This window comes from Sciurus vulgaris (assembly GCF_902686455.1).
Source record: "Sciurus vulgaris genome assembly, chromosome: 18".
Taxonomy (NCBI): domain Eukaryota; kingdom Metazoa; phylum Chordata; class Mammalia; order Rodentia; family Sciuridae; genus Sciurus; species Sciurus vulgaris.
In genome coordinates this window covers 32,693,310-32,720,907 of record NC_136479.1, presented here as the reverse complement: position 1 = coordinate 32,720,907, position 27,598 = coordinate 32,693,310, and the positions used below count along the sequence as shown (strand labels likewise).

General features: G+C 44.0%; 1 protein-coding gene across 1 annotated transcript; it reads right to left on the bottom strand.

Annotated features, from left to right (window-relative positions):
• Positions 1–89: 89 nt before the first annotated feature.
• STAG3 (STAG3 cohesin complex component) lies at positions 90–26,915 on the bottom strand. Its single transcript, XM_079121967.1, has 34 exons — positions 26,807–26,915; positions 26,140–26,316; positions 25,052–25,154; positions 24,372–24,488; positions 21,223–21,319; positions 20,441–20,517; positions 19,923–20,127; positions 19,158–19,309; positions 15,787–15,860; positions 14,660–14,783; positions 14,062–14,160; positions 13,772–13,851; positions 13,161–13,268; positions 12,803–12,917; positions 12,546–12,651; positions 12,278–12,381; positions 11,922–12,014; positions 11,716–11,805; positions 11,306–11,506; positions 11,116–11,186; positions 10,929–11,016; positions 10,375–10,455; positions 10,206–10,298; positions 9,900–10,068; positions 9,654–9,790; positions 8,787–8,888; positions 8,130–8,278; positions 7,782–7,910; positions 7,527–7,684; positions 3,006–3,186; positions 2,529–2,630; positions 2,142–2,223; positions 663–734; positions 90–453 (listed from the first exon to the last, which is right to left on the bottom strand). The coding sequence occupies exons 1-34, from the start codon at positions 26,890–26,892 to the stop codon at positions 445–447; spliced, it is 3,831 nt and encodes a 1,276-aa protein (XP_078978093.1). The 5' UTR covers positions 26,893–26,915; the 3' UTR covers positions 90–444.
• Positions 26,916–27,598: the final 683 nt, after the last annotated feature.

The following is a 27,598-nucleotide window of genomic DNA, read 5'->3' as shown; positions in this document are numbered from 1 at the left end:
CCTGGGAAGGGGCGACACACAGGCTGTGGCACCAGGCATCCACAGAATCTGACCTTCATCAGGTTACAATCTCAAGTCACATCTAGAACTGGCTGATTCAAACACTTTTACTGAGTTCATCACCAGGGCGTAGAGGAGTCTGTGGAAGGAGTCCCAAACAGAGAAACCAGGGGCTCGTTAAACGCATGGAGGCATGTACCTCTCCACTGCAGAGGTGACACCTCCCACCCACTCCAAACAGAACACAGGCAGAGGGACAGAGCCAGGGTGCATCAGGGAGACAGGGGTTCGTGGCTTCTCGACCCATCACCATCAGAGAAAGGTAGGTGAGAAAGGCAAGGTCAGGACTGGGGCCGGAGAGACTTCACTTTGCTTCTTTCTCCTTCTCTAAGTGGTCGTGTCCTTCAGGTGGGAGATGGAGATGGGGAGAGGTCCAGAGTCCTGTCAGAAATCCTGTAAGAAAAAGGATGAAAGGAGACATGAAGTCACAGCAATAGACTGAAGGGCCAATAGAAGACTGCGTCTGCAGCTGAAAATCCTAACTTCTCTAAATCTCCAGAGGCCACCAAAGTGCTGCCAAGGGCTCTGGCATATTTGACAAGTACATGGATTGCCTGCCAGCATTTCCAAGGACACACAATCTCTGCTCTGGGCATACCTACCTCGATGTTCAGCTCTGTAGTATCTAAAAGGTCGAGCCCATGCTCACTGGAGGAAGAGTGGTTCCCAGGTTGCTGGAAGAAATGGGATCAAAAGTCAGAAAGCACCTTCCCCATTCCTACCCTTCCCAATAGAAACACAGTTCCTTTTTCAGTTTCATTAAGGACAAGTACAAAGGACCACACATCAGTCATGACAAAAGTGCCTCCTCTCCTGGCCTGCTACTGAGCCCCTTAAGAGCCTTCAGCTTTGGAACCAGAGAACGGGATTGTCCTCAGTGTTTCAGGACAGACTATCTGAACAGAGACCTTGCTTGCTGGGCTTTGGTTATGGCAGTGTCACTGTCTGGATTTTCCTCTGAGCATGAACAGTCTCCTTTCCCTGCTCTTCTTTCCCTTCCCCAGAGGAGAGACCAAGAGACTAACAGCAGAAGACCCACATGATTATTTGTCCCCCTCAGATCCATAACCCCTAGACTAGGTATGAAGAGGTGGGGCCTTTGGGAGGCATTCAGGCCACAGCATCAGAGCCCTTGTGAATGTGACAAGTGCCTTTATTACGAGAAGAGGCCAGAGAGCTAGCTTGCTCCTTCCTCCCAGTCAGGACACTACGAGACCCTGGCAGTCTGCAACTGCAACTGGCGGAGTCCTCACCAGAACCCACCGTGTTTGACCTGAGGTTTGACTTCCAGCTGCCAGAGCTGAGAAATAAATGTTGTCTATGGTGCTCTGTCATGACAGCCTGAACTAAGACATAGCCCTCTGTTGTCTACAAGGTGCTTGTCCTTTTGTTACTGAGGAAATGGAGGGTCAGAAGGGCAACACACTAACTTGACATGGAACTGAGGGTGCTGCTCAGGTCTCCGAGCTCCCAGGTCTTTCACACTATACTGGAGCATCCTCCTGGGGAAGTGGGCAGCCAGGGCAGAGAAGGGAGTGTGGAGGGACAGGGATGGGACGGACCTCTCAGCATAGGAGGGAGGAGGGGGTGGGGTTGTGTTGAGGAGACTTACTAAACGGGCTGATGACCTCCCACCCTGGAATCTAGGGCTCCTTCCAATTCTTAGGAGGTTTAGAGGCAACAATACTTAATTGGGGACAGGAAGGGAAGTGCTATTCCAATGCTTTTTGTCATTTTTAACCCAGGGGGCACTCTGTTATAGGGCTACAGTTTTTTAAAAACTTTTGAGACAGTTTTGCTAAGTTGCTGAGGCTGGCCTTGAACTTGCAATCCTACTGCCTCAGCCTCCAGAGTAGATGATATTACAGGCTTTGCACCACTGTGCCTGGCTGCTTATTTCTTTAATAAAAGCAAAGTCTATAGTAACAACCTGTTCTTCCTTTCCTCAGTGTTTCTTTCAGAAAGCCCTAAGCAGCATCAGAGACAAAGGCTGTCAACAGGACCAAGAAGAGAATCCCTGCGCCCCTCCTGCTGACTGGCCCGCAGTTCTGGAGGGAGAAGGGAAGACTGGGCTCACTCACCATGTCTATATCCTGCCATTCTTCACTTGATTCATCCAGAATTTCTAGCTCTTCTTCCTCATCTTCCTCCATAAGGCTGAGTCTGACAATAGTGACAGAGAGCAGGAGTTTCAAACTGTTCTTTAAAGGTCTGAGAATTTCTCAAAGGTACCCAGGAAGAGGAGCAAGTCGTATGTGGAGCAGGAAGTGGGGCTCTGGGTTCTCACCCCTGCTTCGGTGGAAGCAGTTCTTTACATTCTGGGGTTTCATGCTATGCTGGAAGGAAGTATTGAGGGGTGAAGGGAAGTTCAAAAAGCATTAGCAGAGAAGCACTGACCAAGAGAATCCCCAGAGCGGATGACAGATAAGAAGCAAAGATGGAATCGAGTTAGCTAGATTAAAGCTCACCGAGTTAGCTGGTTGCCTCCACCAGGGCCTGAAGGATTGTGTGGAGTCGGGAAATACTGGGCACCCAAGAACCTTGACCTCTGGGGACCTGAGAGAGGCCGGCTGTCAAGAATGAAGCAGGATCAGTGACAAAATAAAAGTAAAGGGCAAAATAAGGAAGAAGGGGGCCAGCATCAAAGGGGAGAAAAGCTCTGAGTATGGGAAGAGACATTTTAAAGTTAAAAAAGGACGGCGGGGTGGGGGGCGCTGGGGTTGTAGCTCAGTGTAAGAGTGCTTGCCTTGCATGTGTGAGGCACTGGGTTCCATCCTCAGCACCTCATAAATACATAAAATAAAGGTATTGTGTCCATCTACAACTAAACCCCCCCTCCAAAAAAAAAAAAAAAAAAGCCTTAGAGAGCAGCCAAGATGGAGGGCACCCTGTGGGGGAACACAGCAGCTCCAAACAGCAGGCAGCCCGATGCTCCCCTGGCTCACTCGTGGGTGAGGTCCGGTGCTGAGCTGCCTTCTGCCATCTCTTCCAGCTCCCCCAGCAGAGGCCGGCCCTTCACAGCGGTGGAGGTGAGGATGGGTGTGTGCAGGAGGCTAGGCAGCTGCAGGCTTTCTTCCTGGGATGAGGAGACGTCCTCTCTGTGAGGCTGTTTCACTTGCTCAAGACCTGCCCGGGATTTGATAAGGGCAAGTGAAGAAGAGAATAGAAAACCTATTATGACTCATTCTGTTTCATCTCAAAAATGAACAGAGTTGGGGGCTGGGGGCTGGGGTTGTGGCTCAGTGGTACAGCACTTGCCTTGCACTGGTGAGGCACTGGGTTTGATCCTCAGCGCCACACAAAAATAAAGATATTTTACTTTTATTTATGTACAACTAAAAAATATTTTAAGAAAACGAACAGAGACCCAGAACCCTTTGTGCAACAGTGTAAAGCTTGTAGGGTTGTGTGTAGGCCTGTCCCAGAACAACTTACTACACAGCTTAGTAAACAATTGGAAAGATATCCATTTCACAGATAAACAGTTAACGTGTCAAGATGAAGGTGGGAGAGGAATGGGTTCGCCAAGATTGAGACGCCCGAGGTAAGCAATGAAGATCACCTGAGATCCTATTCGGTCCAGATTTCTGGGGTCAGAAAGAGCTCAAAATGGCCAGAGTTTGGGAGCAGAGGCCAGAGTGGATGCATGAGGGACAGGCAGGAGTAGGAACATGGGAGACAAGATTTTCTGAAAGTTAAAAAGAGAGGGAGAGAGGAGAGAGCGAGTGTGGAAGGGAAGGAGGGAGGGAGGGGGAGGGAGAGACGGCTACAATATCAGTGTAGCTCTGAGGCGAAGGCTGAGTGGAGGGTCTCTCCTGTGAAGACTGTAGATGACCGAAGGTTCTTACCCGAGGTTCCCATTGCCTGAGAACACCCCATGATGCTACTTTAAGACATCTGTCAATGGACATTAGTATTTGTCAATCTTGTAGACTGAAACCAACAACCCAAAGTGAGTTGCCACTGGTTCATGTGAAGGCCTGTAGAAAGCAGAGCCACATCCATGAACTTGTACTCAGAGAGCAACCTTGGGCCTTGCTGCAGATCTTCCTAAGCTCCCCAACCTACTTATGGTGTAAGAGGATTCTCATCTTCTCCATTTCATGGTTTCCTTAGCCCTTCAGGTTCATGCCTGTAAATACCACCTGGACTCTGCCGACTTCCAGCTGACCCCAGCTGCTGGCCCTCCCTTGAACTCCAGCTTCTGATCTCCAACTGTCTATCACACATTTGCACCTGGATGCACCAAAGCCCTGATGTTTCCCCACTCAGTGCTCTCCTGCTCAGACAGCATCAATTCCATCCTTCCCAATCCTGGGAGTCATCCCCAACTCTCCTCTTTATTTTACATCCAACATCTAATTTGTCAGGGAATTTGGTCAGATATTCCTTAGTGAAGCATCCAGAACCCATCACTCCTTGCCACCTCCACCACTCTCCTGGCCTGGGCACTCTCCTCATGTGGGGCAACTTTGCCAACAGCCTCCTTTCTTCTGTGCTTGCCCCTCTACAATCAGTTAGGGTCCCTGCTCGCACAGACCCTGTGTTCTTCCAGTGGTTTCCTGATGCACTCAGAGTAAAGGCCAGAGTCTGCCATACACCCTCTGGGCTCCTGTGACCTCTGGTTGCAAATAGGATTTGTAGGATACTTCATTGCTTACCTCGGGCCTCTCAATCTTGGCAAACCCATTCCTCTCCCACCTTCACCTTGACACGTTAACTGTTTATCTGTGAAATGGATATCTTTCCAATTGTTTACTAAGCTGTGTAGTAAGTTGTTCTGGGACAGGCCTACAAGCTTTACACTGTTGCAAATAGGATATGTAGGCATACTCTGCATTCTAGCCATAGTGGTCTTCTCTGCTATTCCTTGCACATGCCAGAGCATTCCCATTCGTGGCCTTTGGACTGGCTGCTCCCTGTTATTTTGATATACTTTAGGAACACTACAATCCTTCAACTTTGTTGAAAATAAAACATTAAGTATTCAGACGGACACAGCTCCAGTGCCTTGGATTTCCATGTAAGCAAATCAGAACCCAATTCAGAACCCAATTCAGAGTGAATGAGTTATTCACTCTCAATAATTTAGGAGCTCAAAACTTAAGGTCAACCAGTAAGAAACCACCAACTAACCTCTCACTGGACTTTCCACTTTCCATCCTACCCAGTCCCCTATCTTCCTTTGTCTTGTTTCTGCAAACACCTTTGTGCCCCTCAGGGGAGGCCCTGACTGTTTGGCGTTGTCCAATCACAAATTGCTGACTGCTCAACAACTTGTAACAAATTTAATGCACTTAAGTTCATCCTTCAACACCTCCCCTGGGTTTTTTGCCCAACACTCAAGGGCTCTGTGAGGCCTTCTCCTTCCTGGGCACCCCCTGCCCCCCGCATTCCCTCCCCTTCCTCCCTGCTTTCTGGTCACAGTATTTATCACTCCCTATCACTAAAGGAAGGTGATTTTGTCTTTGTTTACTGCTGTATTCCCACCACACGGTGCTCAGAATCCATCGACTGAACAGCAGAACCAGCCTTTTCAATTTTATCTCACCTTTACAAACTCTTGAAACACCTATGCTTTGGCTAACACGCATACTTCTATGCTGTCTGTGCACGTGCTGTTCTGCTAGCCTTGATGATCACTCTTCCTGTCTCATCTGACTCTTACTCAGTTTTAAAGCTCCAGCTTAAATTTCACCTTTTTGGTAAATCCTTTACAGAACAACTAAACAAAGAGATACCTTCATTCTCTGAAATCTATAGCATTCATTTGTGCAAATCCTCAGGTATTTATTTATTGGTGTGTATTCATAATTCAGATTTTTTCCTAAATGTGTTTCCTCCTTCTGAATAGATGGTAAGCTGTTTTTCATGACCTCTAAAACACTCAACCATGTCTTTTAAGTAGCAGGTCCTTAACATTTTTTAGTTAACTGATGAAAGCAGAGTATCCTAGTGGTGTAAGATATAATTTTAGGTGGTATGCAGAAGACACTAAGAGTGGGGCACAGTGGTGCACGCCTACAGTCCCCACCACTTGGGAGGCGAGTGGAAGGCTGAGTAACACAAGATCCCACTGCAAAAAACTCCTACCCACTCCCCCTAAAAAGAACAAAAAGAAGAAGACATTAAAAAGAAATCACACCCTAACTCTCACCACATACAAAAATTAACTCAAAATGGAGTACAGGGGCTGGGGTTGTGGATCAGTGGAGGAGCGCTTGCCTAGCATGCATGAGGCACTGGGTTCGATTCTCAGCACTGCATATGAATAAATAAAAGGTCCATCGACAACTAAAAAAGTATTTTAAAAAATGGAGCACAGACTTAAATCTAAGAGGTGAAAATACAGAACTTTAGGAAGAAAAAAAATAGAAGTAAATATTTTGATTAGGCATGATTCCTTAAGATACAATACCAAAAGTACAAGCAAGAAAGAAAAAATAGGGGGTTGGGGATCAGCTCAGTTCATACAGTGCTTGCCTGTCCAGCACAAGGCCTGGGTTCAATTCTCACAAAAAAAAAAAAAGAAAAAAAAAAGGTAAATTTCATCAAAATTAAGAACTTTCGTATTTCCAAGGATACTATCAACAATGTGGAGAAAACACTCATGGAATTCAAGAACATTATTTCACATCATATACTGACAAAGATCTCATATCTGGAAATATAAAAACTCTTACAACTCAACAATAACAAAACAACTCACTCTAAAAATGAGCAAAAGGAGCTGGAGAAATGGCTCAATGATAGAGGGTGTGTTTAAGACCCTGGTCTTGCTCCCTAGCACCTCAAAAAACAAACAAAGACCCTAAAGGATCTGAACAGACATTTCTCCATAGAAGATCAATCGTTAATAAGTGAATAAAAAGAAGCTCAATATCAGCAGTCATTAGAGAAACGCCAATTTAAACTATGAGGTACCACTTCAGTCATTAGGAAATGGATAAAATAAACTCTTGTTCTGTCATAAAAAACAAGGTACTGACACATGATTAAGCACAGATGAACCATGAAAACACGCTGTTTTCACCTAACACCAAAGGTCACACACTGATTCCATTTAGAAAGGTGCCCAGAACAGGCAAATTCAGAGACAGGAAGTAGATTAGTAACATTGCCTAAGACTGAGAGGATGGGGAGAAGAGTGAGTGCCTGCTAAGAGGTCACAGTTTCTTCTACAATGATGAAAATATCCTAAAATTAAATAGTGGTGATGGCTCATAGCTTGTACTAAAAACCATTGATGTGTACAATTTAAAAGGGTAAATATTATGGTATATGAATTATATCTCAATAAAGTTGTAGCATTTAAAAAGGTCACATTTTAAAATGCATGCTAGAAAACAACACTACTAGCAAGTCAAATTGTGACAAAGATGCTTGACAAAATAAAGGTCTGAAGGAGACCACAGCCACCTTTCCTGCTTATCTAAGCAGCAGCAACCAGAATCTCAGCACTCTACCTTCAATGCGCCTTTTCTTGGAGCGTGGATGACCCTGAGGGCTGGTCTCTGTTATGTTCTCTACAGGGCTGAGGGAGTGGCAGTAGGTGGTGACTGGACCCCACAGATGGCCAGGTGCCTGGGAAACTCGCTGCAGACACTTTTCCAGGTAGGACAATCTGAGGTAGGGGTGAGGTGGAAAGTCTGAGGTGGGTCCCAGCCCTTCCCCAGGCCTTTCTGTCATCCCCATCTCTATCCACCCACCCTCTAACTTACAGCAGCTGCTTGTCCTGATGGAAGAGGCGGGGGGAGAACTCTGAAAGGAGCTCCAGGAATGCCAGATTTGGGGGCTCACCAGAGGAACCCGGTGGAGGAAGTTCAGACAAGGAGAACTTGATGCCTTCCCTTGGTTGGGCAAAACTATTTTAGCAAGATAGGACCTTCCCACTTCCCTCCCAGGGCTGAGACATCCTGACCAAGTGTGCCCTTCCACCCCCACTCAGTCTGAGACCATGCCCACCACCAACCTGCCAACCTGACTGCTCCTCCTCCACGGCCTCCCCTCCCCTCCAGGGCCACATCCCCAGCCCTCTGTACCCAGCCTCCAACCCAGCACTTCCTCACTTGTGCAGCGTGACCACGAGGTCTCGGTTCTGCAGCTGCTGGGGTCCAAAGCTCAAGGCAAATCTCCGGGCCAGGTCCCTCATCTCAATGAAGGCTGGCAGCTCACTCAGGCCCTGGGGTCCCTGCTCTTGCAGCAGTTCTGTGTATAGCTGTGTCCAAGAGACATGGTGTGTTTGGGAGAGAGCAACAGGGTGGCATTAGAAAAGTAAAACATTTCCTTCTCAGAAATGCCAAGAGGCTTCGAATGCCATCTACTTCTTTTACTCTTCTTCCTCCCAGGACACTGCCCTGATACCTGAGCCTCCACAGCAGACAGTGCCTTCACCTTAACAATAAACAAAGCCATCTACAGTAACTGAAGAAGGATGCTAGAGAACAGACTGAAAAAATAATTAGGGAATCCCTGTCATTTCATCTTTGGTGCTCTAGGTCCTGATAGTGATTTCTCTGGGGTTGAGATGGAAAGTTCCAGGTCAGTTAAAAACACATTTTCTACAGATCTACTAGGTGTCAAGGAGCCTGTCATGTATAAGAGTCAAGATAAGAAAGGTCCTTTTCTTAAGGTCTTGCTTTCTCTGAGGCTGAGGGTGAACAAAGAGGTGGGGACCACAGGGAGGCCTGCCAGAGGTGTGAGGCCCCCTGGACAGAAGGGAACACCTGCTTCAGGCTCAGCAGTAGGATTCGGGAACAATGACTTCGGTCAATCTGCCTTGCTCTAGTTAATGTTTCCTTGATGATGTCACCATAGTCATTGTAGAACTGTGTGAGAAGAAATGAAGAACAGAATAGTTGACCACGGGAAAAGACTGTTTTGTTTCTACCTTCACATCCCTAATCTTGCCTCCTTTCCAGGAGAAATAGGAATCTAAGCATAAAAGAACTCAGACTAGACTTCATCTCTAACCAACAGGTACACAGCCCCAAAGAAATCAGTTTGGGTTAAAAAAAAAATTTATGGATAAACTGTTGGAGCCAAATTCTTGGTGAAGAGGAGGAGTAAGTCTGCCAATGCCATTCTCGCTCAGCTCTGAAGCCTATGCATGTCTTCCCACTAGACAGGAAGCTCCGGGGCATGGGAACTTCTGTCTTTTTGTTCACTGCTGTGTCCTCAGTGCTTGGAATGGCAGGCACACAAGAGGTGCTCAATAACAGAAGCCAAGGCAAAGGTGGGCTGAGGCACATCTAGGTATGTGGGGAGGACTCACTCTTCCTCCATTCGTTTTTTCCTTTTGGTATTACCCCATTCAGTGGACTGGGTTGGAGAAGAGAGATTTCTGGACGGGAAGAACAAGCTATTTCCCTTCCACTCAATGGCTTTACAGCTTTTCTCCATAATTATTTACTACTAAGTCACTTTTCCTTGTACCTTTATTCTAAACTCCTACCACCATTCCCTCGTACTTCCCCCTTTTAAACCTGATCCCATCAGATCTATCCTTTTGTTTCTAAGATGCCATAGTGTCTGAAGTCATGGCTTTGCCCAACGAGGCCCCTCTTCTTTGTGGCTGTGGGGGCTCACTATACCTTGTTGTAGTGTTTGAAAACATCTGAGGCTGCATCCAGCTCTAGAACCCCATAGAGCAACAGCTTGCAGAACCCGGCCAGGAGTCGGCGCCGCTGGTGCAGCTGCTCGATCTGTACATGGTCATCCTGGGAATGTCCTGCCCATCAAAGGCAGAATGCAATCACATGCTTAGGTTTCCCACCCTAAACTACTGAGCCAGGCCTAGCCCCAAACCCTCCTGACCCCCAAACACAGAGTCCCTGTACCACTACCCAGGTCTCCAGGCTGGAGGAAGACATGGTCCATGAGGAAGCTTGCTAGCTCAGACTGGAGAGAAGCTTCTGGAAAAAAGATGAGGGGCCTCAGGAAATCCCGCCCCCCTAAAATCATCTGAGGGCTGAAGATGAGAAGCATATCGCTTAATAAGATGAAAGCCTATTGGGAAAAAAAGGATGATTGAAAAACAGAATTGTTATCAAGATTAGAATCACACAGCTAGCTTCCCCGTGGAATGGGGCCTCCTCACACCCAGACCAACACTTGCCTCCTTCTCCCTCTGGAGTAACACTCACCTGCTCCTGGATCTCGGGATCCACATCTGAGAGGCAGCTCTGGCAGAGTTCACAGAAGGCCACCATTCTGCTCCTGAGACCCAGCACTTGTTTCTGCAGAGACAGTGGCTTACAAGGAGCAATGAAGACATGGCTTCTCCATCCCAGTCCCCCATTGGACCATACTCACCTGGGAAGCATCTGGCCCTGAAATGTGGGTCAGTGTCCAGAGAATGGAAAAATAGACAAGAGTCAAGGCTGGCAGGACCACCTGCAACCATGAAATGTCAGACAAATGAGGTTTTGTAGAATGAAGGATGGTGGTGAGGGTAAGGCTGTTGAGGAGGGAGAGATGGACAGGCTGATGGGCTCACACCCAGTGTGAAGAGAAAGGGAAACCAAGAAAACCTAATTCCTTTTATGGTGGAGAAGAACTGATATTTTGAACAGTCTTCAGCAGTATCTATTCTATGCAGACATGTCAAGTCACCCTAATTCACTCAGGGTCTCCGAGTGAAGGAAGTCAATATTCTTGACTTCCAGGAAACTAGAGAAGATGGCTGTTTGCAGGCATGGGAGCCTGGTCCACTTTTCAAGAAAGGAATGGAGGAAGTGGTGCCACCTGATCTTCCTGTGTGCCCACATTTTACCCTGTGACTGGGCCTGCCTGGGAGTGATGGCAACCCACAACAGGTCCTTAAAAAACGCCTCTCTAGCTTCCACATCTCCAACCTGTCCACATGCCTGGTGAGGAACCTCTCCAGTGTCCACAGCCTTCCGGAGGAGTCCGTAGCATGGCTCGTAGAGCTCCCAGCGAGTCAGGTCATGAGCACTTTGTGGGGAGAGAGGGAAACGTGCTGGAGCAGAATGAAGGGAATTGATTCCATAGACCCCAGAAGAGACAGGAGGGAGCAGGAAGGGAGCTGCTCACTTGTAGAAGGCAGAGAGGCGCTTCAGAGTGGCTGCTAGACTGTACACCTCATCCTCATCCAGGAACGATGACTAAGGAAGAGACAAGGGCCACAGCAGGGTTCTCCCAAGAACTCCTCCATCCATGCTCCCAATCCTGGGGCCCTCTCCCCCTCATTTGGAGTGTACCGCCATTCAGTCCCAACTCCTACCTGCAGCAGCTCATCAAGCTCTTGCTGGAAGCGGTCAGTCAGCAGATCCACTAGTTGGCTGCGGGCAAAGTCCACCCGGCTGAAGAAAGTGAACTCGGGCTTACAGAGCAGATACAGGGCATGCGCTCCAGCCTCGAGCACTGCGGGCTCTGCATGCTTCACCACCACCTCCTGGAGTTGCTGCAAAAGTAGCTCCAGATGCTGAGAGGGAGAAAGGCAGGAGAAGACAGTGTGGAGGGAAATGCAAACAAGGCTGAAAGCAGTAAACTTCAACGAAAAGATGCCTAAGAAAGGAAGGGCTTGTTGGATTTTTCTGGACCCCAAGTTCCTGTAAAGATGTTGACAGAAGAACCCTCCAGCCCTAGCAGGAGAGCAGTGAGGTGTGGAAACAGATCTTTCCACTTCCTCACCTTCTCCAAACGCCGAGTGCAGTAGATGCTGAGGTCAAAGTAGTTGAGGAGCTGGAGCAGGGGAGCGACCTTCTCTGCATCAGCTGAGAACTGTGGTGGTCAAGAGGGTGCCTACTCATTAGCTCATGGGCTGCTAACTTTCTCCCATCCCTCCTCCAAGCTGATTCCTTTCACTGGCTCATGCCTGGTGCTGAATAGGGCTCTACCTTGGCCAGGAGCTGGGGCAGCAGGGGGATGAGGTGCTCAGTCAGTTTCACCTTGTCATCAGCTTGAAGTTTGCGTTCTTTAGCAGTAAGGCCCTGGAATGAGAGTCATTTTGGGGTGGGAGGTGTGTGGAGAAACACTAGGTGCAGTGGATATGTCTGTGCATCCCTCCTCCCCATGATATTTTCTGCCCGCAAAGGAAAAAAGAATTTTGCAGCTCCCTTCAGATTTCTTTTTGCTGGAGAAAAAAATCATTTTGGGGCAGATGGAGTGCCCTAACCAGGACCTAAGATTAAGGAGAGAGAATACATATCTGAGTTCAATACTGCTGACTAGTGGACCTGCCCCCACGCCATACCTTTCTCCCAGTGACCCGTCCCACAGGAGGGTGACCCTCCGCAGCTTGCCGGGCACTGGACACAAGGATTTCTATCAGCGTGTTCTCCTGCACATCGCCCAGGTCTGGGTTGGCAGAAGGAGCAAAAAGAATGACAGATTAGACACTCACTGTCTAAAATTCTACTCCCACCCCATGCATTCTGCTGCTTTTTAAAGGCAAGCAAGAAATCTCTCCTGGTTTCACTTGGAGGTACAAGGTCCCTATCCCGTCAGCAGGTAGCACGTACTCTGGTCCTTCTGCAGCAGCAGACTTGTCATACTCTCCCAGTCCTTCAGCTGAGGTCCTGCACAGTCCCACAGGCTGTCTACCAAGTAAGCAGCATGGTCATGGAGCTGTGAGGAAGGCAAGGGCGAGTTACCGATGAGATGTAAAACTGCGCCAGAAAGTGGCTATGGATAAGCATCACCCTCCTTCCCACAGTGGCCACCCCTGTCCTCTACGTAGGTCTCTGCACAACACCCTGTCACTCCCTCCACGTGTCACCTCACTCTCCACAAAGAAGGACAGCAAAAGGTGGAAGAAAGTTCTCTGAGCACGTGGACTTCGGCGTCGCTCTCTTCCAACCCCTGCTTTGGTCTCGCACTCAGGATAGAAGAGCCTGCAGGGGTGGGCACAAGGAAGGGCACAGCACGGGAGGAAGGCAGGCACATGGCTATCACCAGAAGAAAGAAACAGCCCAAGGAGAGGACACAGGGAAAAGAAGTGCAGAGCTATGGAGCCCACAGGGTTGAGAGGAAAGGGATATGGAGAGAGGCCTATCTCTCTCTGTCTGTGGGGAGTTCTGAGGCAAAAGGAGAAACAATGACAAAGGATGGTGTGAAATAAAGGCAATCTCACTCACTTCCAGTACAGAAATTCCCCTGCAGCAGAGGCCAGGGAGCGATTGGAGGCATACACGACTGGGTAGATGCTCTCACAGTCTGCAGTGGTCAGCACTCCTTCCATGTTCCTGCCAAGAGGAAAGGGCGTGTGAGTGTGGATGTTGTCTTCCAGCAAAATTGGGGCTAACATAGAAATAACGAGAAGCTGACTCTCAGAGAACTTTTTCTTTTTTTGTACCAGGGATTGAACCCAGAGGTGCTCTACCACTGAGCCACACCCCAGTCCTTTTCATTTTTTATTTTGAGACAGGGTCTAAGTTGCTTAGGGACTCACTAACTTGCTGAGGCTGGTTTTGAACTTGTGATCCTCTTGCCTCAGTCTCCCAAATCACTGGGATTACAGGCGTGCACCATCATGCCCAGCTCAGAGAACTTTTAAATGAAAAGTGGAAGACAGAGGAATATGGAGTTTCCCCCTCGAGGTATCCCAACTCAGGAATGACTTGTTTTTCAACCGAGTTGCACATAAGAAAGCATTAACTTGTGACAGGTGGGTCGAGGACTCTAGAGGGGCCTGCGTGATGCTCAATGGTGTCTGGGACATGCTGCCTCACAGATTTGCAGGACTCACTTCAGAATAAGGGTTAGCAACCTGACGGCCTCCACGGCCACATCATACTCTCTGTCCATGACCATGGAAACCATCCGGTCCTGTCAGAAAAAGAAGATCACTCAGTATTTCACTGCACCCAATCCAAACATCACATCTCCTAGAATTTGAAAGAGTCCTAAAGAAAGGGTGCTGAAGCAGATGCAGGAATAGCTAACAAAATATCAGAGCAACAGATGCAGAAAGACACCAGGTGGGAAAGCAGCAAACACTGCAAAGAGTCCAGCACAGAAGCACTGCCCCCATCTCACCTTGAAGCGGCTGGTGAAGAGCTCCAGGCGCGATGTCAGCTCTTGGTTGCTGTACAGCCCTTTCAAAGCCTTCAGGCACTTCAGACGAACTTCCCGGTGCTGTCGAGGAAGGACAAACAAAAGGGAGGGAAACATGACTGATCACTCACCCCTGCTGAATCACCACATGAGGAATTGCAGATTCCTCATTCTGGACCTGGGTGGCCTTACACCTGAGGATTCTGAGATGTAAGAGGAAGTGAATAGCTGTCTTCTTACTCAAAACACAGAAAGATCAGAGAACTGAGCAACAGACCCTACAGTTACCACCCTCACATCTGAGTTACAAGTCTATCAAAAACTTTCTTGCTTTTTCTTAGTCTCTCTCCCTGTGACACCTCAGGTTTGAAGGCACTGCATCTCCTGGATATGTCTTTTTCTCTTTTACCTTATCCTACCCTCTCTAGTACCAGGTAAGTTTCAAGGTTCAGTGCCTTGATGGGCTGATTATCACTCACTAGGTAAAATGTCCAAGTGGCAGATCAAGAAAAGCTGAACTGTCCTGGGGCAGGGAAGATGATAAGGGGAACAGTGGAAAAGAGACTGCCTTGACTCCCACCTTATCATGCAGGGTCCAGCCAATGTATTTTAAATAGCTGTCAGTGAGGAAAGAGGTACTGTAGCTTTGCATCCAACACCCAATCTCCTCCATGCAGATAGCCCGGATCTCAGGAAGGATGTCCCTAGATGGAGAGATAAACTGACTTCTGTAGTCTTCTCTACAAACTCACTTTCCATCCTATCAGAAGACCCTCTCTCACAAAAAAATTTTGTTTTACTGTTTTATTTTTATTAACATGTATTAATTATACATATTAATGGAATTCACTGGAATATTTCCATACATGTATACAGTGTAACTAAAGAATTTGTTTTCTTGATGAATGCCTGGTACCATGTCTTTCATTTTCCTTCCCATATACACATAATATAAATGGAAGTAAATTTCTTTCTGTAAATTACATTTGTTAGTTAACCTGTATATATTTTTAAAATATACTTTTTAGTTGTAGATGGGCACAATACCTTTATTTTATTCATTTATTTACATGTAGTGCTGAGGATCAAACCCAGTGCTTCACGCATGCTAGGCAAGTGCTCCACTGAGCTACAACCCTGGCCCCAAACCTGTGTATATTTTCATTCTACTTCAAGAAAAGACTAAATCAGGGGAAAGGGTTCTAGAAAAGCAGAAGGTAAAATCTAGATAAGTGAGAAACTTTTGAGTACTACAGATATTTTTAAACTTAATTCTACCAGTTCATCAAACAGTAGAAGACTCCCCTCCCTCCCTCAGCACAAACAATAGGCTGAGCTAGGAAAAGGCTTGCTGAGCTACACAGATGCCTCAGGAAAGTTGCCTCTGGTTCTCTGCTCTTGTCCTGTCAAGTCTCCAACCCAAAAAGATAACAGGCAGGGACAGACCCAGGCCTCGGGTGAAGTTGGAGCAGAATACTCAGTAATGCCTTACCCTTTTATTTTCTCTCCCAGAATAGCTTACAAGATCCCTTGTGTGTGGGATAAACTGAAACTTACTAATTTAAGACATGCATTGTTAAGAGCTTTTACTCCAGCTGCCTTATTTCTGGGACTATCCAAATAATATGGGAATAGAGAGGCTTGTCACCTTTACAGACTCCACAACCAAGGAGCAGCTGGTTCAGTGGGAGGAGCCCATTAACTCACCTGTACCGATGAACAAAGACACCCCTGAAGATGGCATTCATCATCCCCTCAATCTCTTCTTGATGCTCTTGGAGCTGGAGGACAGGGAGGAACAGATCAATCTCTCTTGTACCCCAAAAGTCTAAGACCACAAAGATATAAAAAGTATAACTTCTACCTACTTCCTATTTATCACAGAACACAGTGTAAACCGTTGTTATCCTAAGTTTCCTTTTAGATCTAATTCTAGAAGCAGTATAATCGACCAATGCCTCAGAGGTTTCTTTGTGTCTGATAAAACACTATCTCATCTGTGTATGGTTATTTTTGCTACTCAGATGACCAAACGGGTTGTTATGTTTTTTAAAAAACAATTTTTAGATGTTGATAGACCTTTGTTTTATTCATTTATTTATATGTGGTGCTGAGAATTGAACCCAGTGCCTCACACATGCTAGGCAAGTGCTCTATACCGAGCCACAACCCCAGACTGTTATGAATGTTTCTGACTAATAATAATTTAAAAAATTCATCTTTACTAGATGTGGTTTGATAGAAGAAACAGAACTAGCAAAAACCAGATTAGATCAGTGGTTCTCAACCAGGCAATTTTCTTCCTCAGAGGACATTTAGCAATGCTTGGGGTGGGATAAAGGATAGAGATGCTCCTAAACATCCTGCAAATGCCACCCCAATGTCAATTGGATTTGGGTTAGGTAAATGATAGATATCAAGAAAGCAGAATTATAAGACAGGAACTTAAAAACAACTGATCCTACCTCTTCAATAAATAAACATACTGGGGGAAAATAGAGGGAGGCTGATGTTCCATGTAGAGTAAAAAAAAGATCTAAGAAACACAAGTCTGGAGCTGGGGTTGTGGCTTAGTGGTAGAGTGCTTGCCTAGTATGTGTGAGATACTGGGTTCGATTCTCAGCACCCCACATAAATAAATGAACAAAACAGTCTATCAACATCTAAAAAACATTTTTTTTTTTAAAAAAAGAAATACAAGTAACCAAATGCAATGTGGATTTCTCACTTAGATCCTGGCTCGAATTAACCAGATGTAAAAGGCATTTGGGGGACAAGTGAAGGAAACTTAAGTATGAATTGGAGGGTCTGGGGTTGTGGCTCAGTGGGAGAGTGCTTGCCTAGCACACGTGAGGCCCTGGGTTCAATCCTTAGCACCGATAAAAATAAATGTACTATGTCCACCTACAACCAAAAAAAAAAAAAAAATATATATATATATATATTTAAAAAGTACGAAATGGAATTAAAAATATTAGGAAATCATTAATTTTTTAGATATGAAAATGGTACTGGATTACATTAAGAACACATTACTTTTTAGAGGACATACTAAGTATTTAGGGTTGAGGGATCAATATATTTATGATTTACTGTAAAAGAGCAAAACAACAGATGAAGAAAATACTGTGAAATAAACTAGATAACGCACTTATGGTATTCAGTATACCAGTGTCTCTGATCTTTTGGAATGTCTGAAAAATTTCACATTTGAAGGAAAAGGAAGTAAGTCCTTGAAAGAAAGAAGGTAGGTGAGTATCAGATTTTATACAAGTCTAGGTAAGAGACATTGAGGAAAGGAACTGGTGATACAATTCAGGAAGTCACAGGTTTGGAGAGAAAATTTGCAAAGAAATGTGGATAGGAGCTAAGTAGCAAAAAGGATTCAGTCAAATGGATATTAAGAAAACAAGGAAATACTACCCTAAAAAAAAAGGAGGATAGAAATAGAATATATCACAAAGAAGCAGAGTTCTTCAAGGGACAGATGCAAGAGCCTATCGACATTTATAAATTAAAAAAATGAGGGGAAAGAGTAAAGACAAAAAGGAGGAATAATAGTTGATGAAGCAAGAACCCAAAGACAGAAACATAAAGATTTGTAGTAGTGTACAGTAGTCTAACCACAAGGGATATGTTCCAAGAGGCCCAGCAGATGCCTGAAACTGCAGAGAGTACCAAAACCCTATACATACAGATTGAATACCCCTTATCTGGTGTGCTTGGAACCAAAAATGTTTTTAATTTTATAGTTTTCTAGATTTTGGAATATATGCATAGACTTTACTGGTTGAGCAAACATGATCCAAAAATCTAAAATCTGAAATATTCCAAAATTCTAAATTTTTTGAATATCATATTGACAAAAAAGTTTTGGAATCTGAAGTACTATAGAATTCAGATTTCTGGATTAAAGATGCTTAACCTGATTTTTTTCTCTACATACATGGCTATGATAAAGTGTAATTTATAAATTAGGCACAGTAAGGGATTAACAACAATTAATAAAACAGAACACTTATAATGATATACTTATGTGAATGTGGTTTCTCTCTCAAAATATCTAATTGTACTATATATTTTTTGGACTTTGGCTGACTGTGGGTAACTGAAAGCAAAACCAAAGATAAGAGTGAAACACTGTATATAATTTAAGATTCTGGACAGCCCTATTAATACACATAAGCCCTTGAGATCATCTTGACAGTGCAAAACAGCAAAGGAAAATGAGGAAAAAGAAAGTTTCACAAAAGTCATCTTTTATGAAGGCTAGAGAAAATCAGTTGGTACAGTTAGACATGATGTGTCCTGCTAACCTCAGTGTGGGGGTGTCTCAGATATTAATGGAGAGTAGAGAGGAATGAGCATTCACCTCATCACAGACAGAAGAGATGTTTGAAGTTTAATCGGTGTAAAAGATATTGCTAGGGCTTGTATTCTTCAGTGGTCTTCTTTAAGTTTAAAGGGAAACAAAGCAAATACCCACCATGTGCCAGGTTAGGCAATCTACTCATCATCTCACTTAAGTCACAAAAAGATAGAATTTTACCCTTTTTAAAGAAAAGAAAACTGAAGCCTGAGAGGTCACATTAAGCCATGGAGCTAGTACCTAACTGGAAGAGAATTCACACCTGGTGGTGGTGACCAGAAGGAATGTTATATTTCCATTCCTTGAACACTTGGCTTCCTTTGTCCTTGGCTGGCTTGCTACTAGTGTGGTGACCTGCACACTTAACATAATAGTGAAAACTTAACTCCTTGCATAACATGCAGATAGAGCATTTAAACACTTCAGATGATGAAGACAAATAAAAACTGAACAAAAATATATAGAGAACTCTAAATTCACTAGTCATGATTTTTGAGCCCACACCCAGAAACAAGAAGAGCGAGCACACAATGACCTCTGATGGGATGAGTCTAGTATAGCTGTTGCCAGACTCTGTTATTCCCTATCTGAAAGGCGGCTCAGGGCCTGTGCTTCCGGAGAGAAGTGCCATGGTCTGATAAACTGGTCTGCAGCAGCAGTAGACAGAAGCTGGAAGAGAGGGAGGGAAGCGGCAGGGAGTGCTCCTCACCTCTTTGCGTTTCTCCAGCAGGCTCTCCAGTCGCTCAGGTGCTCTCTGCCCTGGTCCCTTGTTTCTTTCGGCCTCATACTGACGCTGGTTGTTGTCTTTGTGCAGACTCAGTTGGAGGGCAACTCTTACCAGGGAGGTCATGAGCTTCATGGCTTTGAGTCAGGAAAAACAACAAAGAAATCATCACCTAAGTCAAAGGAGGGAGCAGGAATTTAAAAGAGAAGGAAAAAAGTTCAGAGAAAACGAGAAGCAGAGTGACCCCACAGGTCTAAGACTACCGTGCCATGGAGTGGACATTTCCTATCTCTTTTGGACTTCAACCCTCAGCATATTCCTGGAGGGTAAGCTTTTGAGAACGTTATTAAGGCTGGAAACTGTTAACTGTGATCTACCCCTTTAACATATCCACTGGATGGAGGCCTGGGATAAAAGCTGCGCTGCACTGAGTAGAGCTATGTCACAAGCAGGGTGCAGGGTGCATAGGCCCACTCCTGCAATCCCAGCAACCCGAGAGGATGCAGTAGGAGGACTGCATTTGAGATGAGCCTCTGAAACTCAGTGAAACCCTGTCTCAAAATAAAAAACAAAATAAAAAGGACTGGGGACACAGCTCAGTGTTAGAGCACCCCTAGGTTCAAACCCAGTACTACAGAACAAAAAACACAAAAAACTAAAACACAGGTGGGAAAAAAGATCTAGAACCAGAGAAGAGAGAAGTGGTCCTACCAAATCCTGGGAGAATACATAAGAATAAAAAGTGCTCACCAGCCAGGGTGCTAGTGTGGCGAAAGGCACGAACTTGGGAGTCTGAGAGGCCAGTGAGCAGGGAGATGAGGTTGTCCATAGGAAAGCCATCATAGAGGAGGCTGTACTGGCACTGATAGACCAATGTTCTCACAAATTCACAGAAACTGCCCTGGAACTTCTTCCAGGATGGACCTTGAGCTGTCAGGGGATAGTCTCCTGAGTCCTAGAGAAGGATTATGAAAAGCATGGAAAAGTTTTTTTTTTTTTTTTTTTTTTTTTAATTCCCATGAAGCCATGGGAACTCAGATGTAAAACCCAACAGTGTAACAGTGCAATCTCCCACATACTTCATTTCCTGATATCCTTCCCAGCTCCAGAGGCTTACTAGATAATACACATATGGATCTCTTTTAGCCTCAAGAGGTTGAGTTTTCCTTCTAAAAGCAACACTACTTCCCAGAATCAGAAAGAAAGGGGTGAATGGGCTTGTGTTTTGAAATCAGAGGGGAAAAAGGATCCTGGATATCTTCCTCTACCTCATTAAACTGTTCTGTTAGGTGCCGGATGATCTCTGAGTTGGACATCTTCTTGAACATCTCAGGAGTCACAGTGCCTGAAGAATGGAAAAGATGAGTTACTTAAGAAGAAAATAATAGGACACTGTGATCATTCAGAGATACTATCTGAAGATGAGCTAGGGAACATACAGAAAAACGCTTAGGTAAGAAATAAGGAAAGTTAAAATTTACATCATTCAACCATTTATCTGTTACGTAGGATTTCTCTAAAAACCCCAAAGGAATCAAGTAGTGGAAAATTATGGTTTAAAAAAAAGACCACAGATGAATAAAAATCAAAGAAACAATCCAGGCCAGATGCTGAACTCATAATACAATCTGATCAATCCATATGCCCTGATATAACTAAGCCGTGGTATGTGGAGATCTGAGGTCTCCATAGCTTCAGGAAAAAAATAAATACACATAAAATGGCAAAGAAAGAAAATAAGAGATTATCTTATCTACAAAGACTAAAAGACATTTGATAGTCCACTTTGCAATTTGTGAATATCATTAGCATCACATAAAGATGATTATTTTTCCCCCAAAATAATGATTATTTTTGCCTCAAAACCAACATAGTTCCATACTGGATCATTTTCCTTATTTACTCATCAATGACATAGTTAACTAAGTGAAACTCTCCATATGCTTTACTTTCTTCCTTTATTTAGGAAATGTCTAATGCTACTTGTCTGAAGAGTTTCATAACATGGGAGCAGAAGAATGGGATCAGAAAGGGGTAGGAGTTTCCTCACCTTTACACCCACAAGATCGGATGAAAAAGTTAATGAGCTCCAGGAATCCTGCCTCCTCATCTTGCTTGTAGCTCTCCAGCCACTCATCCACCAAAGACTGGGGGGAAAAGTGGATGATTTCTATTTCTAACAGTATAACAGAACAGAAATCCTCTTTGATCTTTCCAAATGAAGCAACTAAATTTCTGATTAAAAATACTATAAACATCTTTTAAAATGTATTGCTGAACTGGAACAATATAGGCTCCAAAGAGGTGAAGGTAAGCAATCCAAGGAAGCAAGCAAGCTGACTTTTGTCTTGAGGGTTTCATTAAACCCTAGGGACCCTGACTTTGTGTTCAGATGGCTACATAGAGTACATAGCACAGGGAACAGAGCCTAATGTCTTTCTAAGAGTGGTACAAGAGAAGGCTTGTGTCTTGCAGTCAGAGCCTCACAAAAGCAAAAATGAAAATAAATGAAAATAAATCTACAGGTCAGACAGGGACACTAAGAAAACTAGCTTGTTATGAACTTGGTGTGGTGTGGAGATAAAAAATGAACTTTCTTTTAAGAATTCATATCTGGATTTGCAGTCCAGATGTACTCTACCTATATGATCAGAAAAATATCAATCAGAAAACTTAATTGAAAATGATACTAGGGACTGGGGTTATGGGCTCAGTGATAGAGCACTTGCCTAGCATGTGTGAGGCACTGGGTTCGATCCTCAGCACCACATAAAAATAAATAAATAAAATAAAAGTATCATGTCCATCTACAATTTAAAAATGTTTTTTAAAAAGAAAGCGATACTGGAGTGTCTCCAGGCAACTACCAGAGGCAAATGCAAGTTCCTCCCTTAAAAACCCACCTTTGACCCACGCCCCAAAGAATTCCAACACATAAAGCTCCAGGGAAATGAGTGGTTCATTTTCACAAAACCTAGTAAAACATATAAAGAAACTGAAAGAAGGAATTAGGAAAAAACAGACATGAGATTATATTAACAAAGACTTTAGAAACTGAAGTTACCACAGATTATGATTACTATGATTTGAAAAATTTTAAAAAGCCTGAAAGTAGAAGGAAAGATAGAATTTGAAAATTATCCAAACAAACTTGGTATAAGTGAAAAATATTACATTTAGCACTTCAAAACACATTCCTGTAATCCCAGCTACTTAGGGGGCTGAGGCAAGAGGATTGCAAGTTCAAGATCAGCCTGGGCAGCTTAGTGAGAGCCTATCTCAAAATAAAAAAAATAAATAAAAAGGGCTGGGATTTAGCTCGGTAGAAGAGTGCTTGCCGAGCACACATTGAGGCCCTGGTTCCAACTCCCAATCCTGGAAAAAAATAAATCTTCATCAGATGAAGTAAAAGTGGACTGGTCACAGCAGAACAGAAGATGAGTGAATGAAGACTGAGTTAAATAAAGTACCCAAAATGCAAATCAGAGCGCTTTAAGGTGAAAATAGTAAAAGAGATGTTAGGAAACACAGAAACTCTAAAGATGTCTAACCGAGTTCCTGAAAATGATGAAGTGAGGAAGAGGTAATATTTGAAAAGCACAACACTGTTGTGAATATACAATAGCATATAAACTAGAAGGGACAATTAGAGTTAAAATGTATCCAGGTCCTGGTAAAAGACAGACATCCAAAATAAAGCCAGCAAAATGAAAAACAACAAAAACCAAACCAAACCAAACAACAACAACAAAAACCCAAAAAGGTAAGATAAAGAGGAGGTCAACAAACTGGTAGAAATAAATTTAAACATATCAACAAAAACAATAAACATTAGTGGACTAAATTCTTAGGTTAAAGTACAGATTAGCAAAATGGACAAAGAACAAAATTCAAATGGATGCTGTATGTAAAAGATCCCAAATACACACAGGAAAATTAAAAGTGAAAGGATAGAAAAAGATACTAGACAAACACCAAAAATAAAGGCGTGTTAAGATATATTAATATTAAAACATTTTTTCAAAGAGTGTCAGTATGTAACAACAGAAGATTTGACTTATTGGAAAGCTATAACAATTCTAAAGCTGTATGCAAATAAAGCATCAAAATATTTAATGCAAACACAGGGATAAATACAAAAGGAGCAACTGAAAAAGTTACCTTCACTGATTTTAAAGCACTTCTCCCTGTAACTGACTTATCACAGAAACCTCAAAAAAACCCAGAACAGAACTAAACCCAAAAGGAAACAATAGAAATATCAAAACAGTAGCACATTTAACACTTCCAATGTCACTCAAGAGAACAGTGTACCCAACAACCGAAGAACACTCATCCTCTTCAAGAACCTGTACAAGAGTTTTGGGAGTTAAATGTTAGATCACAGGGCTAAGTCTCCAAAAATTTCAAAGACCACATTCTCTGATTGCAATGCAATAAAGTTAGAAATCAAGTAACAAAAACTAACTAGTAACTATTTGAATATTTAAAATACTTTCCTAGAAATGACAAAAACCTATATTATACATCCATATGAATGAATTTTTTAAAAAAATGTTAACTGAAACAAGTCACAGAAGGCTAAAATGATTCATTTATATAAATTAAGGAACACATTCACTAGTGGTTAACACTATAATGAAAGATATGAGATTAATACAAAATTCAGTATAGGGTTGTCTCTGGTTGGTAAGAGGACTGAAGGGTCGGATGGAGAGAAGATATGCAATGGGCTTCTACAGATCTATTAATGTTTCTTTTTTTTTGAGCTGGGTGCTAAAGACCTGGGTGATCATCCTGTTTTTAATCCACATATATGCCTTACTCACTTTTACATAATAGAGATGCCATAGATAAAAGGAACGTGCGAAGGGAAAGTAACTAGATATAATTGTCAAGGTGGAGGTAAAAAATTAACAAGGGTGAATAATCTGCTATCCTATCCATATCCAGGGTTCCCTCCTAGTTCATCGAGTGCTTCTCCTCGCCTCCTGTTCTGTGAAACCTTTCCAAAAAGAACATGCTCTCTCATCTAAGATCTCTCGTATCACTCCAAGAATTCACTTCATGGTATTATCTTTCTTGATACAGGTATGCTCGCTAAAAAGTCCTTATCAAATCAAATCTACAGATACCTGTCCTTATCTTCCCACCTTACAAATACTGAGGTGGTATCAAGAAATAGATTCTCTACTTTACCTGCATGTCACTTTTGGCAGCTTTCACAGCATCAAAGAGATTGTTGGTTGGTGATTCTAACTTTTTCTGGATTTTACCTTCTACCATTTGGGACCCCTTCTTTGGATGTTTTGCCACCTAGAAAGTGAAAAAATAACAGGCATACTAAGAAGTGAGAGTGTTATTAGCACTTGGTCTCATCATTATCACATAAGTAGGCTTAAGCCAGCTAGGTGCCTTTAATCCCAGCTACTTGGGAGGCTGAGGCAGGACTGCCAAGTTCAAGGCCAGTACGGGCAACTTATTGAGACACTATCTCAAAATAAAAAGTAAAACAGGCTAGAGACACAACCCAGTGGTAAAGTGTCCCTGGGTTCAATCCCCAGTGGTGGGGGTGGGAAGTAGGCTTAAGTTGCCAATTTCACAGCTGAGTATGCATTTACTGTCTCAGATCTGAAATAACTCATTTTTTTACACTATGCTTTATTATTCCTAAGCTTTTTTCCTTTTAAAGTCTGTGAGCACCATTCCTGTACCTCTATATCCTAATACTCTTTTATTCTTTTCTCTTCAAAGTTTTTCTTCCTACTTCTGTCCTTTAAGATTCTTTTAAATTGTGTCCTTCATTAACCATATCACCTGAGCCTCTTCTAGGTTTTCTTTTGCTGCTTCCCAAACAGGCTCCAAAATAAAAGACTCACTGGTGTTGTTCTGAGTGGTCGTTTTGCTGATCTCTTCTTCACACTGCGTCTCAGGTTATCTTCAAAGTCACTGCCTTCATCAGCTGATGGAGAGGGACTATCTCTACAAGGAAGTATGGTTCTCCTTAAATAAAACCATTCCATTTCCCCTATATTAAGGGTTAATTATAAATTTTCTTGGTCTCTAACTATATTCTACCTTCATAATTAAAAGAGAGTCAGATTGTAAGAGATGGCTTAGTGTTACAAGTAAATAGGGACAAAGTCTTAAAGGAAAATTTTCACTTGAAAGCAATAAAGCTGAAGAATGAGCAACTGAGAAGGGTGAAAGACAATCCCTTCCTAATATTCTCTACAAATAAAGCATCAAATGATATTCACAGGCAGAGGAACTATTGCTGTGTGTAGAGAGAAATCAGTATAGCTCATAAGTTATGTATCATTCAAATGTAAGTAGAAGAATAATATGTACCTGGAGTTAAAAGTATAAAACATTGATATAATCTGGTCCCCAACAGTAGCACTAACAGAAACAAATGATTGAGAGAAGACTAATTAAAATAATTAGGGGATAAAGTTTCTTTTCCTATAAAGATGAAAAACTAGTCTACTATAACTTATACTACTATAACAGAATTTAAACTCATAAACCATAACAGATGAGGACTGATGGACCTGTTTAAAAAGTTCCAAATATGAGAACTATAGGACACCAACTAAAAAAATTCATAAAAAAAAATTGTCAGAAAACAAATAAAGCACTCTTTATTTGTAAAAATTTTCACTCCACAGGCCCCATCAGCATTTATACTGGCTGAACACAAAAATGTGTTCCAGAGAAGTCTAGACTGCAAATTGAGTGACAGATTAAAAATGTGTTCTTCTTGGTATTTACATGGTTGAGAGTGGCCAAGAAACAGCTAGCGGAGCTTAAGGGGATCACTGTTCTGAACCCATATAGCATTTCTGATGTTTTCACACATTCCCACATGTATTACAACCAGTGCAAGAAAATAATAGTAAGGAAAGCTACCGAAAACACAGGAGGCAGCAGCAAAATGCAACAGCTTCTCACCCACACCACTCACCCCTCTGAAGGGTCCGAGTCCCTGTCATCACAGGGCAGATGGATAGAGGAACTAGAAGAAGTAGACAAGGCCCTCTGTGCACTTCCTACAGCTCTTTGCAGTGGGGAGGACACACTGCTTGGTGAGGAAGAGCTATGAAGACGGGAGGATGACCGCAGGGTAGGCATGGTGATCTGCCTGAGGGGAAAAAAAGACAGGCAAAGGGCTCCAATCCTGCCACTTCTCCATCCCCAGTCCTGGCCGGTCCCTTTCTTTCCAAGGAAACTGCTTTGGAACTTGGGGTAGGGATGGGACCCACCAAAAGAAAGACAAGGAATGACCTAAGTGTATCAACGGATTAAGGGCATGATCACCCCACCGGCTGGGGGTGTAGCTCAGTGGCTGCAAGTCAGCTAGCTTAGCATGTGCAATGCCCTGGGTCTGGGGGAAAAAAAAAAAAAAAAAAGTGCCCCACCACCCCAGAAACTGGCCAGAGGAAGTGGGAGTTGCTCCCCAAGCACCTGGCAAGGCACAACGCACTTCAGGGACTCGCCCTTCTTAGGGACTTTGGAAGTATAAATCGGTTGGTGTAGGAGAATGAGACTCACACGTTAAAAAATAAAATAAAAACGAACAAGGGAAAGGAAAGACGAAAAAAAAAAAAAAAAACAATAACTAAATAAAGCACCCTGGACTCTGATTTCTGGAATTCGTTTCTTGATTCCACATGGGACGGGAAGGGCTGCTCTTAACGTCGTGGGGTGGAAGCGCCATTAGAACCAGACGGAAACGCTCCAGGAGGCAGCAAGGCGGTGTCTGCGTCGGACCCGTGTTTATTTGGGCTCATTCGGGCTGAGGAGCCTTCGAACTTCTTAGGAGCCCACCCTCTTGGGGGCTGGGGATGGGATTCTCGGCGGACGCCACTGAGGCACGGACCGGGAGGGGGCCCGTCTTCTCAGGGCCGGAGGGTGGGGGCGGGCTATTCCTGGGTCAAAGGGGAACCTCACTGATTCGGCAAGTGACTTCTGGCAGAGTACGACTGAAGAAAGGTCACCGCCTGGGCTCCTTCGGGTCTCTGTGTGTCACTCCGCCGCCACCACAGAGGACCGCCGTCTCCGCTTCCAGAGGCCGAAGACTCTAGAAAAACGCGGGAAGGCACGAGGTATACTGTGCGCAGGCGCGAGATCAACGCTCGCCACCCTCCCCCGCCGTGGGCTAAGAATTGTCGCGAGAGTTTGGAGCTCGTGCTCACCACGTTTCAGTCAAGCCGCTGTAGGGACCTCGTGCGGCCGCCTGGCCTGCTGTTCTGTCACGTGGACTCCCGCGCTCTAGCCGCCCGCTTTAACTGGGCTCCACCCTGGCCCCGCCCCCTCTGCGCCCAGTTTTCCCCTTCATTGGTCGAGTTTCGGGACTATGTTATTAGTCCGAACGTGGTTGACGAAGCAACCCCTTCCATCCGGCTTCTGGAGTGCAAAACGCT

Bases quoted from the DNA above. Each gene is read 5' to 3' on its own strand.
- STAG3 (XM_079121967.1), bottom strand. From the start codon at position 26,892: ATGGCGCTTCCACCCCACGACGTTAAGAGCAGCCCTTCCCGTCCCATG. The intron at 12,652-12,802 runs GTGACACGTGGA...CCTTCCTCACAG, and splicing joins CCTTCTTTGTGGAGAGTGAG to CTCCATGACCATGCTGCTTA. The intron at 735-2,141 runs GTGAGTGAGCCC...CATTTCTTCCAG, and splicing joins AATGGCAGGATATAGACATG to CAACCTGGGAACCACTCTTC.